This window comes from Phyllobates terribilis, unplaced genomic scaffold (assembly GCF_046119375.1).
Source record: "Phyllobates terribilis strain yellow unplaced genomic scaffold, ASM4611937v1 Scaffold_11__3_contigs__length_659146591, whole genome shotgun sequence".
In the NCBI taxonomy this organism is placed as follows: domain Eukaryota; kingdom Metazoa; phylum Chordata; class Amphibia; order Anura; family Dendrobatidae; genus Phyllobates; species Phyllobates terribilis.
The window spans coordinates 282,842,234-282,861,268 of record NW_027362771.1 but is presented as its reverse complement, the minus strand read 5'-3'; the positions used below and the strand labels follow the sequence as shown (position 1 = coordinate 282,861,268).

Genomic DNA, 19,035 nt, shown 5'->3' with positions numbered 1-19,035 from the left:
TTGTAGTCAAATATTTTTAATATATTTTTAATATACTTTGTATTTGAAAAGAATAATTCCAGGAGAATTTTTTTTGTCTGCTAAATCAGGTTGCATTGATATATCCGTGGTTTTATAACACATTGCACTTTGGGTGATAATTCTATTCATTTTTACAATAAACCAATAAAACATTGATATTTTAACCTCTTGCTACTACCTTCTGACTGAAAATTGAGGTTACCCTTATAAGCTGAGTTGTTCAATATGCAAATAAACAGCCACTCCAAGTCTGGTAATAACTTCCAATGCTTCTTTGTAAAGATTATTTTTTATAATGTACATAACAGAATAATTTTATCACCATTCTCACCAATGTGAAATTTAGTCATTTTCGTCGAGGTGTAACAGGCTTCATTATAGCCAAGTTACCAGTGACATTAGCAGAGATGCTGCACTTGTGCTGTTTTGGGGACCTTCCTGTTTGCAGTTTGAGCTCACCAGGGTCTATTGGTGCCACATAGTAGTGCCAGGAGGGTAGATAAACAAGCTCTAATGGAGCCTTGTCTAATAGGGACGGTTCCCAACTAATCTTTACAATTTGTTACCCTATTAGTCCTTCTACCTTCCAATGCGTTTCTTCCTCTTGTCGGTAACATCAGGGAAATGGGTTTTTATGCTAAATTTCAATCTGGGTAGCCTGCTGTTTATACTGCTTAGGTTGGGTACTATGGTACGGAAGTTCTCAAGCTAGTAAATAATTAATAATTAAGACACCACACTATATTCGGTGTCCTAGATTTATTCCTGTGTCTTAACATTTGATACAATCTGATGTGAATCTTCCCTTTCCATCTTCAGTGGTCAGATGATGAGAACACAACAACTCTTACGGTACGTTCTTTTATTTGTTGACTTTTACCTTATTTTATGCTTGGAGCCAGGGCTGTGGAGTCGGAGTCTGAGTCGGCATAAAATGGACCGACTCCAACTCCTAAAATATATAATAAATTGGGTACAGTAGTTCAATGCAGTTTGTGGGGAATATTTTTTCAGAAGAATTTGGGAAAGTTATGAAATGTCCTATAAATGTCTGTCCTGTTTCTGATCTAAGCGTGTAGACTTTTAGCTGAGATGAATCTGTGCTACAGTAATTTTATCACTTAAACATGAGCCATGTATGAGGGAGTCGGAGTCGGAGTCTGTGGCATGGAAACTGAGGAGTCGGAGGTTTGGCTTACCGACTCCACAGCCCTGCTTGGAACCATTGAATGTTCCTGTGGTATTGTTACTTTGTTGTGATCTTATTCTTTCAGGCCCCTGAGTTCCCAGAATTTTCAACAAAAGTCCAAGAAGCTATTAATTCCCTTGGAGGAAGTGTTTTTCCTAAGCTGAACTGGAGTTCTCCTCGGGTAACTCGCCATATTTTCATCATATCCCCCTGTGTTATTCACTTTAAGGATAGCATTAAAAATCTTTCCTAGCCACCATCAGATCCTAAAAAAAAAAAAAATGATTTCTACCCAAAATCAAAAAAAGTTTAGTACTAAACAAAAGAAAGAGAAAGGGAAAAAAAAAAATAGTCAGCTCAACTTACTCAGACATCAGGTGCACAGAACAGCCGGCAGTGCCCCGGGAAATTGTCAGGAAATGCAAGGAGAGATCCAGAATCCAGAAGTCTTCTTTAAAATCAATAATCCTTTATTGGAAAAATATAAAATAAAAAATATTGTATGACCGTGATTAAGGACCATAAGGTCTGCAACACGTCTGTACACCATCTCCCCCCGTGGGGGTTGTGACCTTTTTGTACATATGTTTTTTTAAAATATTTTTCCAATAAAGGATTATTGATTTTAAAGAAGACTTCTGGATGCTGGATCTCTCCTTGCTTTTTCCTGAGAATTTAGTACTTAGGATTGTTTGCTCCTACAGTTATTGCTGTATATTGAGTCCTTGCCTTAGTAGGTAGGATCCTCTCCCTCAGTATAGAGAGATAATTTATTGGAAGCCGTATTCTGACACTGTACTCTGAGCAGACTCCTTTAATTCTGCACAATACAACCTGAAGGGGTTTTCCAGGATATATAATTTTTTTTTCTATAGGCATCCTCTGCTTAAAGACCACAAAAAGGATCCACACCCTACACCCTACATCAGCACAAAGGGGATTTTCAATTTTTGGCACTACCACCTTTTTAGGTTATGTGCCACTGAGTCTTTTTTACTGAAGTTTTGGTGTAGAAGCTGTGTGGAAACTCCCAAGGTTTTGAGGAGAATCTGCAGAGTTTTCACTTGGGATTCGGGGTGCACATACAGTGCCGGCAAAAAAAATCTTTACATATAAAATCCACATCATAATTTCACTTTTTAAAAGTGTACACAATGGGGAAGATAATAAAAAACTGTCTAATATTAAAGCTGGCTTTGTTGCAAATATCAACCAGTCAACGCTCCGTTTTCACTTATCTGGTAAAGCGAAAGCTGCACTCTCATTGGTTATGTGCAACTCAGCCAGTTTTGCTATTAGGCAGTCTTTTATTATCTCCCTCAGTTTTTTATTATCTCCCACAATGGGTTGAAAGAAGCTTAAAATGGAAGAGAAATCCCGTGCCTTGACTCTGCTCGAGAAGGGGGATTCGGTGATTGCTGTAGCTAGAGATCTGGGAGTGTCAAGAGAAGCAATTTATCAACTGAAGCGGTCGGCGGCATCATTGCCTCCTGGGATAGTACCGCAGAGGAAGTCAGGCTCTGGCGCACCTAAGAAGACTTCACCAAGGACTGATAAGCTTCTGAAGCGTGAAGTGATGTCACATCCTTCTATAATTGCCATTGAAATAATAAAAAAAAGTACCCTATTCTCCTCCAGAACATCGCAACTAGGACAATTCGTCACCGCCTGCAGAAGGACCTGGGTCTACCAAGTTGCCGTGCCGCAAAGAAGCCCCTGCTCACAGCAGCAATTAAGAAGAAAAGGCTTGCCTTTTATAATAAATATCAAGATTGGACATCTGAAGAGTGGAAGAAAGTGATGTTTAGTGATGAGAGCACTTTCAGGCTGGTCAGGGGAGGCTCAAAGGTTGTGCGTCGTCCGAGTACTGTGTCACGGGTATGACCCAAAATATACAGTTAAGACAGTTAAACACCCTGACAGTGTGATGGTGTGGGGTGCATTCAGTGGAAGCATGGGCAGGGCAGGTTTGTACTTCCTTCCCAAGATTGTAACTATGAAAGCAAGCAATTATATTACTGTTTTGGAAGAACACATGCTTACTTTTTGGGTCATACATCAGTGTGATTACTTTATGCATGATGGAGCCCCTGTCCACAAAGCCAAGGCCGTGAGAAAGTTTCTCAGTGACCATAACATTAACATTTTAGAGTGGCCAGGTAATTCCCCTGACCTTAACCCCATAGAAAATGCCTGGAATTTAATGAAAAACAAGGTTCAAGAGACACGACCCAGCAACATCAACAATCTAATGGAGGTGCTGAAGACACTGTGGGTAAACATGGACTCCACATACTTAGCCAGCCTTGCTGAATCCATGCCTAAACGACTGCAGATGGTGATAAAATGTAAGGGTGACATGACAAAATACTAATTGTAATAAAATATCCACAATAAAACACTTGAATCCACTTGAATATTGAGATTTTATGGTTTCATTGAGCTTGTAAAGATTTTTTTTGCCGGCACTGTACCTTTCTATATTCCACAGAAGGTCTAGAAATCTGTGCTATCCTCAGACAGGACGATTGTTTAAAGATGACCTGTCACTGGGTGAAAAGTGGACAGTGCTTGCTCTCATTTTATTCCCGTTGCTCTCCTGAGTATTGTTTTTTTAAGTTCATCTTCTGGTTGCAGAGACATGGGCACTTTTTATTTTGTGCTAATTTTTATGGTATTTTCCAAGGGGGCGGTGATCACAGGATAATGATGCAGAGTAGCCTATCGACACAGACCTGTAGAGTCCTGTGAGCCACGTCCCCCATGATAAAGACCCATCAAAATTGGCACCAATTCAAAATATTTGTGGAACCTTATGGTGGATATTTTTTTTTTTTTTTTAAAAAAAAGCAAAAATTAATGTCCTGCATATTATATTAGATACTGTCAACTCATTATGCACCCGGTCATGCTGAATAATGGTAGCCAAATAATTCATCTGCTGTTTTACTGAACCATGAGAGTGTTCTCTTGTTTAATAAGGGCAAAACCTGCCAGCTTTTGTTGTGGTGACAGGTCTTTTTTAAAAATCAACTTTTCAGTAACTGTTAATAGTCAAAACCTGCACCAATGATCTGTGTTAAATTCACTATAAGGGCTCGTTCACCCGACTATATCTCTGGTTCGTCTGAGTCATCTGCACTGCCCCATGTTATTCATTGCAGATGACAGATTTTTTTTTTTCTTTTTTCACTGACTGATTCAGTGTGTGGCAGCATGCACAAATCGGATGGGATTCACCCATTCAAGTCTGAGGGCGAGCTGCTATCCCACAGCTTTGGGGCCGCAGGCGGCTTCTGACCGTGTGCACGCACCCTTATACCTTTTCTCTGATTGTTCCTTTGGCTCCCACTCCTGAGAAAAAATACTGACTGAATACTGATAGTGGGGCTGTGGCCTTTACCATATTCTGGTAGCCCTCTGACGAGTCCTTAACCCCTTCACCGCCCGGGTGATGTTTCTCATTTTTGTCCCCCCCCCTTCTTCCAAGAGCCATAAGTTGTTTTTTTTTTTTTGTCTGTTTTATATTTTTCCGTCAATATGGCCGTATGAGGCCTTGTTTTTTGCAAGACAAGTTGTACTTTTCAATGACACCATTAATTTTTCCCACATAATGTACTAGAAAACAGGTAAAAATTCCAAGTGCAATTACACAATTGTGTGTTAGATTTTTTTATTTACCATTCATTAAATGCTAAAACTGACCTGCCAATATGATTCCCCAGGCATAGGTCACCATTTCCCAAGACCCATAGCTTTTCATTTTTCAGGATCTTGGGCTGGGTGAGGGCTTATTTGTTGCGCCCTGAGCTGACGTTTTTATTGAAACCATTTTGGGGGGTAGATATGATGTTTTAATCGCCTCTTATTGTATTTTATTGCAATGTTGCGGCGGCCCAAAAAATCCTAATTCTGGCGTTTTGATTTTTTTCCGTGACGTCGTTTACCGATTGTATTAGTGGCTTTTAGATTTTGATAGATCGGACATTTCTCTACGCAGCGATGCCAAATATGTATTTTTTTCATTATTTTCAGTGGGGAAAAAGGGGGGTGATTTCAACTTTTTGTGTTTTTTTTTTTTTTTTTTTTTTTTCTGACTTCAATATTCCTCTGAGGAGACTTTGAAGCTGCGATCGTCTCATCGCATGTGTTCCACATAACAGGGCTTTAGCACTGTGAATGGGCCGGCATTCACAGGACGATCATGACAGGCATGGGGGGGGGGTGGTCTTCAGCAGACCCTCGGCTAGCATGACAACCAATCTGTGGTTATGTCCTGAGGAAGACATATGCAAACTTGCCATCCTATAACTTGGTATCCTGGATTTACATTCATTTACCAGCAGTGCAAATTATCCACATTTTTTTCTCTTTTTGTCATGACAACCCTTCGACACCCCGTGATCATTCGACAGGGCCCGATGGGTGGAATGTATGACGGGCTTCATGTCTGCGCATGTTAAATGCCACTGTCAGTGATTGACAGTGGTATTTAACTGGTTAACAGCTGCGGGTGGCTGTTAGAGGCACTTGATGGCCAATTTAATCAGCCATTAAGTGCGGGGAAAGACGTAGGCTCAGCATCTGAGCCCGCATCAAAGCCAGAGACAGGGCCGATGATGTAGATATATTCTTGAGCTTAGCTATACTGTTACTGCTGAAACCAGCATTAGACATTTGAATATTTCTCTGTAATTTAACTTTTTTTTTTTTTATCTAAATTTAAAAAAAAAAGTTTATTTTGTATTGATGGGATGAGTTTCAAACTTGGCCCATAAGGTCAAAACAAATCCATCACTAATTTCATCAAGTCCAAACTATTTCCCATCTAAGGAGAAAAAATTAATTGTACAGGACGGACTTATTTGAAAAGAATTATGAGTAGAAATGTAGTTTACAAAGAAGGTCCCGCTGTATGGAATAATACAGTCGGCTGCACTGTTCTCTACATCAAAGAAAGGCACACTGGTGCATACCAGCACAACAGGATCAAAGGCCCTTACTTGACCTCCATAGGGTGAATTGAGGCCTATGGATACATTTGACGCCTGCATCTTTCCTGCCACATACTGCTAACCCTACAAGCACAGAATGAAATTAGCCTTTAAAGGGGCTTGTCACTTTTGGGTACCGTTTTTTTTTTTTTTCCCTCTTAAGTGCTTGTATTGTATTTAGGGCTAAGAATAGTTTATACAATTTATGGTTTCATTAAAATTTTGCACTATTTTACTTTTACCGACTCTTTCCCTGTACATTCAACTTGGATTTAGTCTGAGTTTATAAATTAGCTGAGAGAAGCTCCGAAATAGACAGATTAAAAAAAAAGTTACAAATTCTCCCATCAGACTGTCAGAACAAGCTCACTGACAGCATCTCAGATAACTCATTCTGCAGCCAACAATACAAAGTGTAACACAGAGATTGTAGAAGGCAACCAGTACAAAAACATTTCATGAATCCCAATTGCAAAAATAGTTTTTGTTTTTATCTTCAAATATACTGTATGTATTTCAGTAAAAAAAAAAAACTTCCAAAGGAAGTAAGTGTTCAAGCGTTTAATAGATGGTAGTTCTGAGAGGGAACCATGAGCAACCTGTCTGTTCTGAGTGGACAACTTGACATCATTTCTGATTGCCAGTGTAGTCCATGAACAAAGAGCCAAAGGAAGAAAAATACATAGTTCTCCAAAAGGCTAAAAAACGTTTCTCTTCTTTCCTTTGCACGTGCTGGGAAGATTTTCCGCTCTCTTCGTAAGGTTTGTGTACTCGGTGGCAATTTGAGCTTGCTTCCAGTTTAATGTAGACAAGAACTTGTCACTTGGAGCTCTGATGAAGTGACTAGCATTTCTGCTGTGTAAGAGTTTTATTTTTCCATACAACTAGAGCCAGGGATTCGCTGCACGATGTTCAGTTCATTGGCCGCATAGTATCTGACAAGTTCTTTGTAAAGACAGTCTGCTTTTTTTTGACACAAGGCAAAATTTCTGAATCAGTGACTTTTTGAAATACATTAAATAACATATCAATCACAAAACAATGTAGCGTGGTGTGAAACTTTAACAGGAGGCAGCAATGCGCTGAAAGCAGATATGACGGCACATAAGGCGTCCTGGCATATTGGGAACTAAATGTCGGATATTCTGGTAATAAATGTAACCAGTGACCACTAATAAATGTAACCAGTTAAGTTTGTCAAACTATGATATTAATTTAAGGAGCTTTCTTGAAATATCACTAAATTTCACAAAGCAACCTGCATACATTGCTAAATATATTTCAGATCTGATAACGCTGGTGTATTTACTGTGAAACTCCTTGTCAGATTACTTTTATAAAGGATTATATAGCCATACTCATTCTCTGCCCAACTAATCTTATTGACAGCTTATTTGTGTCCCTCCTGCTGCTGAAATCTCACACTGCTCAGTACAAGCTGCAGCTGGCAGTCAGGCTGGGTTCGTGGGCTGAGACTAAATAACTTCATTATGTAGTTGGATTCATAAAATGTTCATCTTAATATCAAGATTATACAGCCATTCTGTCATTGATTTTCAAAGTAAGTACACTAGTCTCATCAGGTCTAAGATCACTGTAATATTGCGTAATAGGATGACCGATCCTCTTTAACCCCTTAATGACTGATTTACTCCTTTTTATGGTGTTCACTAATGGGCCTTATTCCTTTGTGCCATGTATTTACAGCACTGAGGAATAATATGTATAGGCCCCCTTCACATGTAAGTGTCTCCGGTACGTGTAGCATTTGTTTTTTTTCAGATGCCACAAGTACCCATTATAACCTATGGTACTATGCACATGTTTGTGTGTCTGTGCAAACTGCATGGACACATGTCCGTTTTTTTACCAGCAGCATGGATGACAAGGGCCAATACAAGTCTATAGGTCTATGAAAAACACGTACAGCATCTGTATGTCACCCATGTGCCATCTGTGCTTAACATTGCAAAGTATAGCAGAAGCTTTGGAATTGATTTTTCTTACGCCATACCAGGGGAAAAAAAGGATTTCACACTGATGGCTCACTCATCCAAAACACGAAGGACACCAGTACCGTTTTTTCTGGTACCAGTATTATATGGGCTTATGAAGGGGGCCTTATAGGAAGCATTGAGCAGGTGTCAGCTATATGATAGAATTGACACCCTGCTGCAATTACAAGGATCGATGCTAGATGCAGCTGTCAATAGTAACAGTAGCATCTAGTTAATAGAGCAAGGGGGCTTCCTCTTTCACCTCATCAGCACCCCTACGATGCGATCCTATGGTGCCTATGGATATCATGTTAACCTGAAGTCAAATAATGGCCTCCTAAACTACCAGCTATGTTGGTTTGATAGCTGGCAAGTTCCCTTTAAGACAGGGCCTGATACATGTTACTCAATCCGTAGGCAGCTAGTATCACGCTGACTGCATGATTTCAGCCATATATGTTTAACCTTTCAGAGAACATGGTTTAACAGCCAATGGGGCCCGAGTTACATGGGAGAGTAGTTGGACTGTCGGCCAACGAAGAAATGCAGACCGCGTCCAATCCAGAGTGTTGTAAATGAATAAAAATTGATTTCGCCATAGAAAGCACAACATTTCGACCACAGTGGGTCTTTTTCAAGTACATATAACAACAAACATGGTGACTTTATATCTTGTGGTTCACAAGCAAGCACCAATCACCATACAGGACAAGCCCACTGTCTTATGTCATATTTCACAAATATTAACCAACAGTATTCATCAACTTTAATTAAACTTAATAATCTATGGTACTATATATCAGGTGAGAAATTTCCATACCTATCACATCTAAAAACACATTTCACATATACAAATTATACCCAATCATTTAAAAGCATCATTGTCAAGGTTACCTAACACCAATCCCTCTGTGACTGGCCATAGATGTCCATCCAAGATTAATGATTTTATACCTCACCCGCCACATAGGCATGGAATATGCTGCAAGGTGTGTGCCGTCCCACTAATTGTAAATGTTATCATAAGTGGGGGCCACATTGGACCCCATGGCGGTACCACGGCGCTGCAAGAAAAAATCATCACCGAAGAGGAAGTAATTCCTCCTCAGGATGAACTCAAGCAGCGCCATGTCCAAGCCTGATAGCACATCAGATACAGCCTGGAGTCCCCTCTCAAGCTCAATTGATGTATAAAGGGAGACCACATCAAATGACGCCAGAATGACAGAATCTGTTACATCCACAGTCTCAATCTTTTTCAAGAAGTCGCTCGTGTCCCTAATGTAAGAATGTGTATTAGTCGCAAATTTGCGCAAAACCGTATCCAAAAAGATGGCCGTTTTTTTTAAATAAGAAACCCCTCCCAGAAACTATTGGGCATCCTGGGGGATTCTCCAAGTTTTTATGGATTTTTGTCAATACATATAGTACTGGTATCACAGGGCAATCCAAGATCAGATAATCAAAGCTTCTGATCAATGTATCCATTATTCAAGGAGTCACTGACCAGAAGCTGCAATTCGGACTGGAAACTGGTAGTAGGGTCACAAGATAATCTTTCTTAGACCAATATATCATTCAATTGATGTATAACCTCAGCTTTATGTTTATCCATATCTAAAAGAACCACCGCCCCACCTTTGTCTACCGACTTTATCGTTATTTTTTTATTACTATAGAAGTCTATAAGGGCTCTTCTATCCAATGCAGTCATATGTTTTGTTCTCAAATCCAATCTGTCTCTCAGTAAATCAATGTCTTTTTTTTTTAACCAACTGTATATATGACTCTACAAAATGGTTCTTTCATGCTGGCTGAAAATTACTCCTGTCATAGAGCCCCACACCCCACAACGTGAGTAGAGAGGTGGGATTCTCAACAGGAGTATCAACCCGATTACTCGATTCTCAAATAAATGGGACAGTGAGGTCCCTGGCAGCTTCTTTCCGCCTGTTCGACTAGTCTTCCGTGTCACTTGGTCCCTGGCGGCTATCAAACCATGTTTTTCGCTGAAACGTCGCAAAGTACAAAGGTATAAATTGTGAAATGGAGTAACTTTTTTTTTTTTTTTTTTCTACTGTCCTGGCACCTGATAGGCTCTGCAGATTTCACCAGCATACTTTTCTAGCAAAATCTGTGCTCCAAATGCAGGGCTGGTTCAACAGGTGTTGAATTATAATATCGGACACAAAGGAAGCCTCATGGCTGGGTCCACAGGGGGCTTCCTGTAGCAGCTCCACAGCTGCTGGTGGGGGGGGGGGGGTTCTCACTCACTGTCCCTCAGCCCCTTCCCTTCTGCTTTAGCTGCAGAAGTATTGAATTACACTATGCATTAAAGATCTCTATAAAACCCGCCAAACAGGGCACAATGATTGACATGGGATTATCTTGAATATTCTTCACAACATGTCTGTTTTTTTTTTCCTTCGGCACGGATGAAAATCGCCAATCCAATTCTATGGGTCCATGAAAAACATGGACAGCACATGGATGGCTGCGTACTCAATGCGTCAGCACACTGATTAATGAATACATGAACTCCTCTATTGCTGTAAATGTTAAAACCGTAAGGTACTTTGTTAGCATGCAGATGAGGCCTAGTTTGTCACATGGAGAGGTAGGACATTAGTGAAAGGGACCATCCATATTTAGGTACACCTTGACGTGGTTGGATGTCTTTTGGCTAACTAAGTAGCTTAATTTCTTAACTTTTACAGCAATAAGCGGGGTTTATGTACTCCTTAATCACAGTGTGCTGACGCACCGTATATGTATATGTTTGTATATTGGCCACATGGCGTATGTGTGCACATGTACAATAATTTTTTTTTTAATTTTGTTTCTTTGTAGCACACGGATGTCATCCATGTGCCTATGCATGTTCTGCTTGTGTTTAACATTGCAAAGGATAGGTGAAGTTTTTTAACTTATTTTATATATTTTAGAAAAGCATTTATGGTAAAAAACGGACGCACAGGTCATACACTGATGACACACTCTTCCAAAACACTGATGCATCGGTACCATTTTTTTACCTAATATGTTTAAACACCGCTGTGTGAATGAGGCCTTACAAACTTATTTTAATGTAAAGGCTTTGTAAAATAACTAAAAGCACTGTATTTTTTACACTTAAAAGGTCTTCTCAAGAACACGACCCATGTCAGCAGGGCCTATTGGCATCCCAGCTTTGGACTATTCCCCTAGTGGGTAACCACTAAAAATAGGCTAGTCTAGCTCTTGAGAATTCAGCCGGACATGTATTATTAATGTAATCGAGCAGTAAATTTGCCCCTTGAATGAGATTGTCCTGTGGAGTGACTGTGTTGCTTTGACTTGCGTTGTCCTGCTTTCAGCATCCCTTTTAAGTTGCTATTAACAGCAGTGAGGGTCTCCAGTTCATTATCCTGCACACATTATGTGACCCAGACGCAGTCCTATGGGGGCATCCACCACGCCATAGCTACTGATTTTTGCTTGCCCACTTGTTGGCATGTATGTGCAGCAGCTGTCTAGCCCCAGTCTTGGTGATTAGAAATCGTCTGCCTTTTTACAAGTTGTTGCTGATTTGCCCTTAACACAGAAGTGATTACTTTGTGGTTATTTTTCTGCCCTGACTAGGACGCCTATTGGATCGCCTTGAACAGCTCGTTGAAATGTAAAAGCCTGAGTGACATCTTTTTACTCTTCAAGAGCTCTGATTTTGTGACACATGACTTCACACAACCGTGAGTAGCCGAGATTTTAATTGAACATTTTCTGCTCAGTGGAGTGAATGGCCGCTCGCTAATAACTTGAGTGCCCAGCAATTGTCGGTGAGGTTCCATCTTGCAGACACAAGTGATTTCTCATCAGATCTCGCTTTTGTTAATGTGAAATGGAAAACTGGATTTGATGCTCTGTGTAACATGTATCTGCTGCAGTCTTTTAATAGATGTGCTAAGTGGGAGTGCCACCACTGATATAAATAAACCACGGCGGCAGCTCCGTGCCTTCTCCAGCAGATGGATTCTTGCTGCATCCCAGTATACCTATCTAACACACTGTATTGCTGCTACAGCTCAGGGTCAATACCTAAATGCCTATTTTCTTACATACGCTAAAAATTGACATACATAGCTTAACATAAGTGATGGTTGCACACGGACATGGCTTCTATTCTACTACTCTATGGAATAAGATGCCACCTGTCATGTCGAAATCGTCTTCATCCTGCCCAAATATGTGCATTTTTACTTTTGGGTAAACTCCTTGCTCATTGCTCTTATACAGGTTTTGTGGATTTTTTATAATGCATATACATTTTGCTTTGGGGTTGTTTTTCATTGAACTTTTAGGACCTGTTGATAAGTTTAGCAGTTAACAAGAATTTCTAGACAGATTCTTTGCCTAACTCCTAATTCAAGGGGCTGTCCAGGCCTGTGCCAAAAGTCTGCAGTCACTTTAAGTGCAGACTGGTGAATCGTGACAGTGTGCAGTGCGCAAACCGGAACATTCCCCTTCTATTCCTGGCGCTGGTAGCAGGACCGCTGTTTGCAATTTGCAGATTTCTAGTCATATACCGGTTAGTCTCATCCAGTTTCTGTCAGTTCACTTTCACATCACATACATGCGGTCACGTGACCTCCCTCTTGCACGGGAAATACAGGGGAATCGTGATGGCGTGCGTGTCCCAATCGGCAGTCTCTAGTCACATAGTGTGTGTGCAGACTTTTGTCCCAAGTCCAGACAACCTCTCTAAATCCACTGACATTCCCCTTCCAATGCAGATGAATTAGGATTTTAGTATCCCATTCACTTGGTTAAAGTGGTTTTCCCACAAACAAAAGTTGATTTTAATCAATAGATCTTGGAATAATAATTATTTCCACAATTGAATGTGTTTAAATAAAATGTTCCTGTGCTGAGATAATCTTATAAATGTACCCCGGCTGTGTACTGTGTAATGTCTGTGTCTGACCGTACAGGAACATAGTCTGATCATACCACATCTCCTGGGCAGGGAGGAAGCAAAATAAGATACTGGTAGCACAGCAGGGGCTCGTAGCTGATTCTTTCTTTGAAGTAAAACATTGTTTAAAAACAGGCAGGGAAATGTTTTACCTCACAAAAAGAAGCAGCTGTGATCCCCTGCTGTAATGTCTGTATAGTATTTTATTTCCCCCCTGGCCAGGAGCTGTGGTATGATCAGACCATGTTCCTGTACGGTTAGACACAGCCATTACACAGGACACAGCAGGGGCACATTGATAAGATTATCTCAGCACAGGAACATTTTATTTAACACATCCAATTGTGGAAATTATTATTATTCCAAGATCTATTGAGTAAAATGAACTTTTGTTCATGGGAAAACCCCTTTAAGGAAAAACCAGGGCTGCTATAGCCGCACATTGCAAAACCAAAGAATGCAAGAATGAGCATTTTCATGTGGATTTCTCACAGAAAAAAACTGTCTTTTAGCCCCCATTGAATGGAGCTAATCCTTGTATCGTATTGCAGCACATCACCTGCCAAACTATGCCAGAAAAATAGGTATCGGCCTCTGATTTTTTTCCCTGTAGATTCTGTTATAAACACTGTGATAATGTGATGTGTGAACATTCTCTATAACTGTCAGATTCTCCCGACACAGGAACACTCAGTTCTGATAAGTGTTCCCTATAAGAAAGCCGCGGCCTAAGTCTCCTTGCCGAACTAAGGAACGGGTGATTGAATTCCAACCCATCTATGTCCCACGACATAATTTTGAGGAGGAGAGGGAAGGGGCCCCTATACATTAGGTGTCTGCCAATCCCACAGAAATCAGTCGGTTTGGATGACTTTTATTTAATGCCTATGGGGGAACATTAGATTATAAACTTTTTGGCAATTCTTTCCCTCCTTTTGTTTCCGTGCCTCTGTGTATTTTATGAGTTCAATATACATTTCTATGACTCGTAATGTGCTACATTTTTTAATGATGTCCATAAAAATGCTGAAGGTTTTTTTTTTATTTTTTTTTTATTCCTATTTTGTGAAGTCAGCTTCTCTATTGCAAATATTACTTTGAATGAAAAACATCTAAAATCATAAACGTCATAGTAAATAACAGATCTGCTGAGTTACTGAAGAAGTCAATTGCTTTATTGATCTTACTCCTAAGTAAAACATATTTCATGACCTCAAAATGTGCCAGGAGATGCTGACATTGCATGGGAAAATATGTAGATTACGATTTTACCCTCAACCGTAGGAAGTGTAAGTCATCAATAATAATTTATAGCACTGTATATAGCTGTTCATATAGGTAGATGGTATGAATAACAGATGATGTATTTCTAAATGGCCTACAGTGTTAACGTGCATTTATGTCTTCAGATATTTCATCAATTTCTGTCCAATCGGACCAATATGAACCTAAATTAGTGTGCGTAAAGGCCCCCATACACCTTAGACTAATGTTGGCCAAGCCTGCCGATATTGACGGGTTCAACAGTCTAATGTTCATGGGGGTGCCAGCCAACCGATTGTGGGGGAAGGTCTCAGTCGCTAATGTCCGATTTTTGACTGACTATCGCATTGATAGGCCACCGGCCAGCATGTCAATCGACGTCTTTCTCATAAAGCGCACAGGAGCACACAACCAAACGAGCACTCCTGAGTACAGGAGAGATTGCCGAGATGGCTGTTGGCCAAAGCATTGTTTGGCTGGCAGCTATCTAATGTGTATGGTCGGCTTAAGTGGTTAATTGATCTGATGTCATTAAAAACCTGTCTGTCCAATGAATGTATCTTATAAAGGTCATTTAAAAGATCACTCCATGATGAGAAATAGAAATGTTTTATTTTATGATGATTCTAGTAGGTGAGGAAGATGAGAAGTGGTTCTAGCCTAACAAGATATCTGAGGCGTGTAATTAGCCAGTGCAGGCTATTTTGTAAGATCGGTCTGTTCGGTCATAAGTCTGTGTATGTAGTGGGTTATTCACAACATTGAAAGGTATTGCTTGTTCACGTGATTCCATCCCACCCCAGAGTCATGAAGCGGGTCTCTGAAATACCCCATCAGGATGGAGTGGTGGCCATGGATGCCCAACTCTGCACCATTCACTGCTTATGGATCTGCTGGAGATAGCCCAGTAAATTTCTCAGCTTTATGTAGACCATGAATGGAGTGATGACCGCGTCCTCAGACCCCACTGATCAGCACGTTCTCAGCTATCCTGTGGATAGGTGATAATTTGAAATGTTAGGAATAACCTTTGAAGGAACGATGTAGAAACTGGCTGAAGGATTATTAGACTGTAAATAACTTGACAAGAAAATGGCCCTTCATCTGTAAAAGAATTGGTGAGCTTCAAAGCAGAAACACTCAGTGTAAAATCATTTTCCAAGACAGTACTGACATTTTTCTCAATAGTATTCTGATGTGAAGTCCTGCAGCAGAGAAACCTGATCTGCTCACCCAAGCTGGTGCGCTTCTTCTGACTTAAGTACTTGTGGTTATAGAATAATTAGACTATTATAGGTGACTGATTACTGGTATCCATAACTATCTGCAGCTTCTAAGGGTTATAATATAGCGTTTTTCTTGTTAACCTGTGAATTTGGAGTGGAATATTGTGACGGATATAAAACGCTCTATCAGAGAAATGAGCCTGAGCACAAGTTGGTATATGTGCAATGAATAGGAGCACATTCACACTGTGGCCATTTCACAGACAAAACCCAAGATAAAAACCACATGCACATATACCCTGCAGTAAGTAAATACGTAAAGTGTAATAGCACATGTAAATAACATAGGGTGCTTGGTTAATAGTATTTTGATCAAAAAAGAGTGGGTACACCTTGTCACGGTGGGATGGCTTTCAATCAGGACGGGCCTATCTCTACTATTATAAGCTTACTTTGTGTCAGCCTACCTCCATATAGATAAAGGCAGAGCATGTTTGCAGCTCTGTAGTTTGTCAATGGACTCGCTCGCTACATGGTGCGTGCTCCTAAAGTTACCCATCACTCTGCTCACATTATTGCTAAATGCCAGAAAGTTACTCTATTATTTTTGCAATTTTCCTATAGGGGAGATTGAAATCATGAAGGAAAGCTGCCAGTGGTCCTTTTTTTTTTATTTATTTATTTTTTTTAACCTTTTATTGTAAAGCAGCATATCTATTATGAAATGGCATGTCTTACCATTCTTCTTCCCTCTTTGTGTGTTCTCCTCTCTGCTGTGGATTTCTACCATGCTCCATCCTACTCATCGGTTCACAATCTCTGTGGGCTCGTTGTAATATTGTACCCTTTTGATACCCACATATATCACACTCACACTTTTGTTGCTTAATATGTCCAATATTCTGAGTTTGCACAATTAAAACACTCTGGGGAAGAGAATGTGATTGATTGTATTATATTTGCTGCAGATCGAGATACCTTACTAAAGGAGTGAATAACCACAAAAAAAATTGAGTTCATAATAAAAGGTATAATTTTATTAATACATAAAAATTAAAAACATATTAAAATTAGTAGAGAGCTGTGCAGCGAAGAAAGTTCACTGAAAAAAACATATTGGGAATGGGTGTTGTATTCTTAAGGATTACACATGGCAAAAAGAAAACCTTCAACATACAAATATTGGTAATAATCTTGATGTTCTATAATTAGTTTTTAACAATTAAATATAATAGAACAAGTCTTACTTGCTATGTAATAATAAACATACCATAAAGAGAACAACACAAGTATAGAGACCCCCGAACTCCGACGTACGTTTTGCTCCGGAGCTTTCTCAAGGAGTGAGATCTGGTGAAAGTATCCCCCTAATTTGGAGCAAACGCAGCCCACCATCCTAAACTGGTCATGACTATGAGAGTATAAAACAACTGTGATTAATTTCCTGCCATTTCATCAGAACACCATAAATATGCGAGATGTCTAGTAAAAGATTACTGCCTGTAGAAAATATTGCACAGAATAAGATTTTATTTAGCTTGTACTACAAGCCAGGACCTCTTGTTTTATCTTTTTCTAGATTTTTTTTTGTTGATCTCTGTAGGTTTTAGCCTTTGCAATTTTGATCAGGACTTGACATTGACTGATCTATGTACATGTTACATAATAAACTGCATTTCGCAGCAGGTTTTTCCTGTTTCAGTGGCAATTGCTGACATTGTTGTGGTAAAGCCTTTAATGTGCACACAGAATTAGTTGTCAGGAGAACATTATCCTGGGGAACATACTAAGCATGTGATTTCTATAGTTTTCTGGTTTCTGAAGGAAAGAAAATGTTAGAAGTGATTGTTGGCTGTGCTTTTTTCACCCTATATCAGAAGGACGTGTATATTTCCTCGGCCCGTGCTTATCCGCTCAGGACCAGCAGTGCACCGAGGATTTAGTCTAGTATAATTACTCCATGCTTAATGACATAATATAGTACAGCCGTATTTTAGGCCATGAACCGTGGCATTCATTTCAGCATTTACATACTGTAAATGCTGAATAATGCAGTTTCTTGATTTTATAAAAGCTGTAGAACTACTATACCATGGGAAGAAGCAAGAATTTTGAATATGCAATTTATACAGATGTTCTCAGCATACAAGTGGGATTATTCAATTCATATTTTAACCTTTTGTTTCAGTCCTGAGTCATATGAAATCTGATTGTCAAGCAGATGGATTACAAACCCAAGAACACTGTCAAAAAATAAAAGGCTTCTAACAAATAGTCTTTTTAAATGGAAGCCATCCTTATTTTTTAAATCAGGCTTTTGTGTTACATGTTTTTTAAAAAAAAAAAAAATATTTGTCAATTTTTTATTTTTTTTCATATCAGGATCTTTATTAAAAAGATAAAATTAGTAATCTTGCAGTTTTCAAATTGGCCACATGGGCACTTTTAGACTCCTTTCCTGTCCTTTAAGGAAGCGTTTTACAGGAGTTTTCTTATCAGCAGAGGCAGGATTACAATGACAGGTAACACCTTTATACACAGGTTATAACACAGGATCCACCAATCACAATGGGTGATTTCACATGGAAACATGGGTGCTCCCATAGGCAGTCTTGTATATAGCTGTATAACAGTAGGTGTCTATATATTATGTGCTCACACAAGTACGCATAGATATATACAGATTGCCACCAACTAGTACTTGGATCACTCTAAGAGTCCATTGCAAACAAAGGAAAAACACAGGAAAAAAAAAAGGGAGAAGCAACTTTGGCACTGTCTGTACTATAAAACCGCTTTTTATTACTGGTTACTCATAAAACCAGAGTAAAAATGGTGGTATGCGATACAAATGATGTACCTGAAATAACACATTTTCGATCCTGCACTAGGATTTTCTTAAGCTGGAATAGTTCATGTGTAATGCTAATGCTGACATCTTTGTATGTTCTCCCTTCTCCTCCCGGCAGGGACACTGACATACTCACTGTCCCAACTGCTCAGTAGTGTCTCCGTGCCCTTCACGGCTTCCTGGTTCCCCGGGGCCTGTGCACGCTGCACAGTTCTCCTGGCAGCGCGCCTAGTTCGTGCATGCTCCCCGATTCTGAAAGGGGTAGCGCGTGTGTGACACCTCAAAGCCTCCTGTAAGCCCTTTTTTTACCCTGAGAGATGGGGACTTGGAGTCGGGTCCTAAGATGGAGTGCAGCCGTGGCCCGGACCCGCTCCGTGCCCAGGGCCGTCACAATTAAAAGGATGGTACGGGCTTATCCGGGTTGAGTGGCTGATTTCGACTACTCCACCTGTGGCACCTGGTGAAGGCCACCAGCGCCGCTGCAGTCCGCTGAGGCCTGGTGGTATAGCGGCCATCGTTGTTACTACTCCCCACAGGCGGAGC

At 40.0% G+C, this 19,035-nt stretch overlaps 1 protein-coding gene across 2 annotated transcripts in view; it reads left to right on the top strand.

The window, feature by feature from the left end:
- The window catches only part of CDC123 (cell division cycle 123), a 143,113-nt gene that overhangs the window by 29,209 nt on the left and 94,869 nt on the right, over positions 1-19,035 (top strand). The window contains exons 4-6 of one of the 2 annotated variants that reach the window (XM_073652383.1): positions 841-873; positions 1,296-1,391; positions 11,823-11,929. In XM_073652383.1, the coding sequence (XP_073508484.1) occupies positions 841-873; positions 1,296-1,391; positions 11,823-11,929 (236 nt within the window). The remainder of the gene's footprint in view (positions 1-840; positions 874-1,295; positions 1,392-11,822; positions 11,930-19,035) is intronic. The other variant, XM_073652384.1, reaches the window with a different exon arrangement.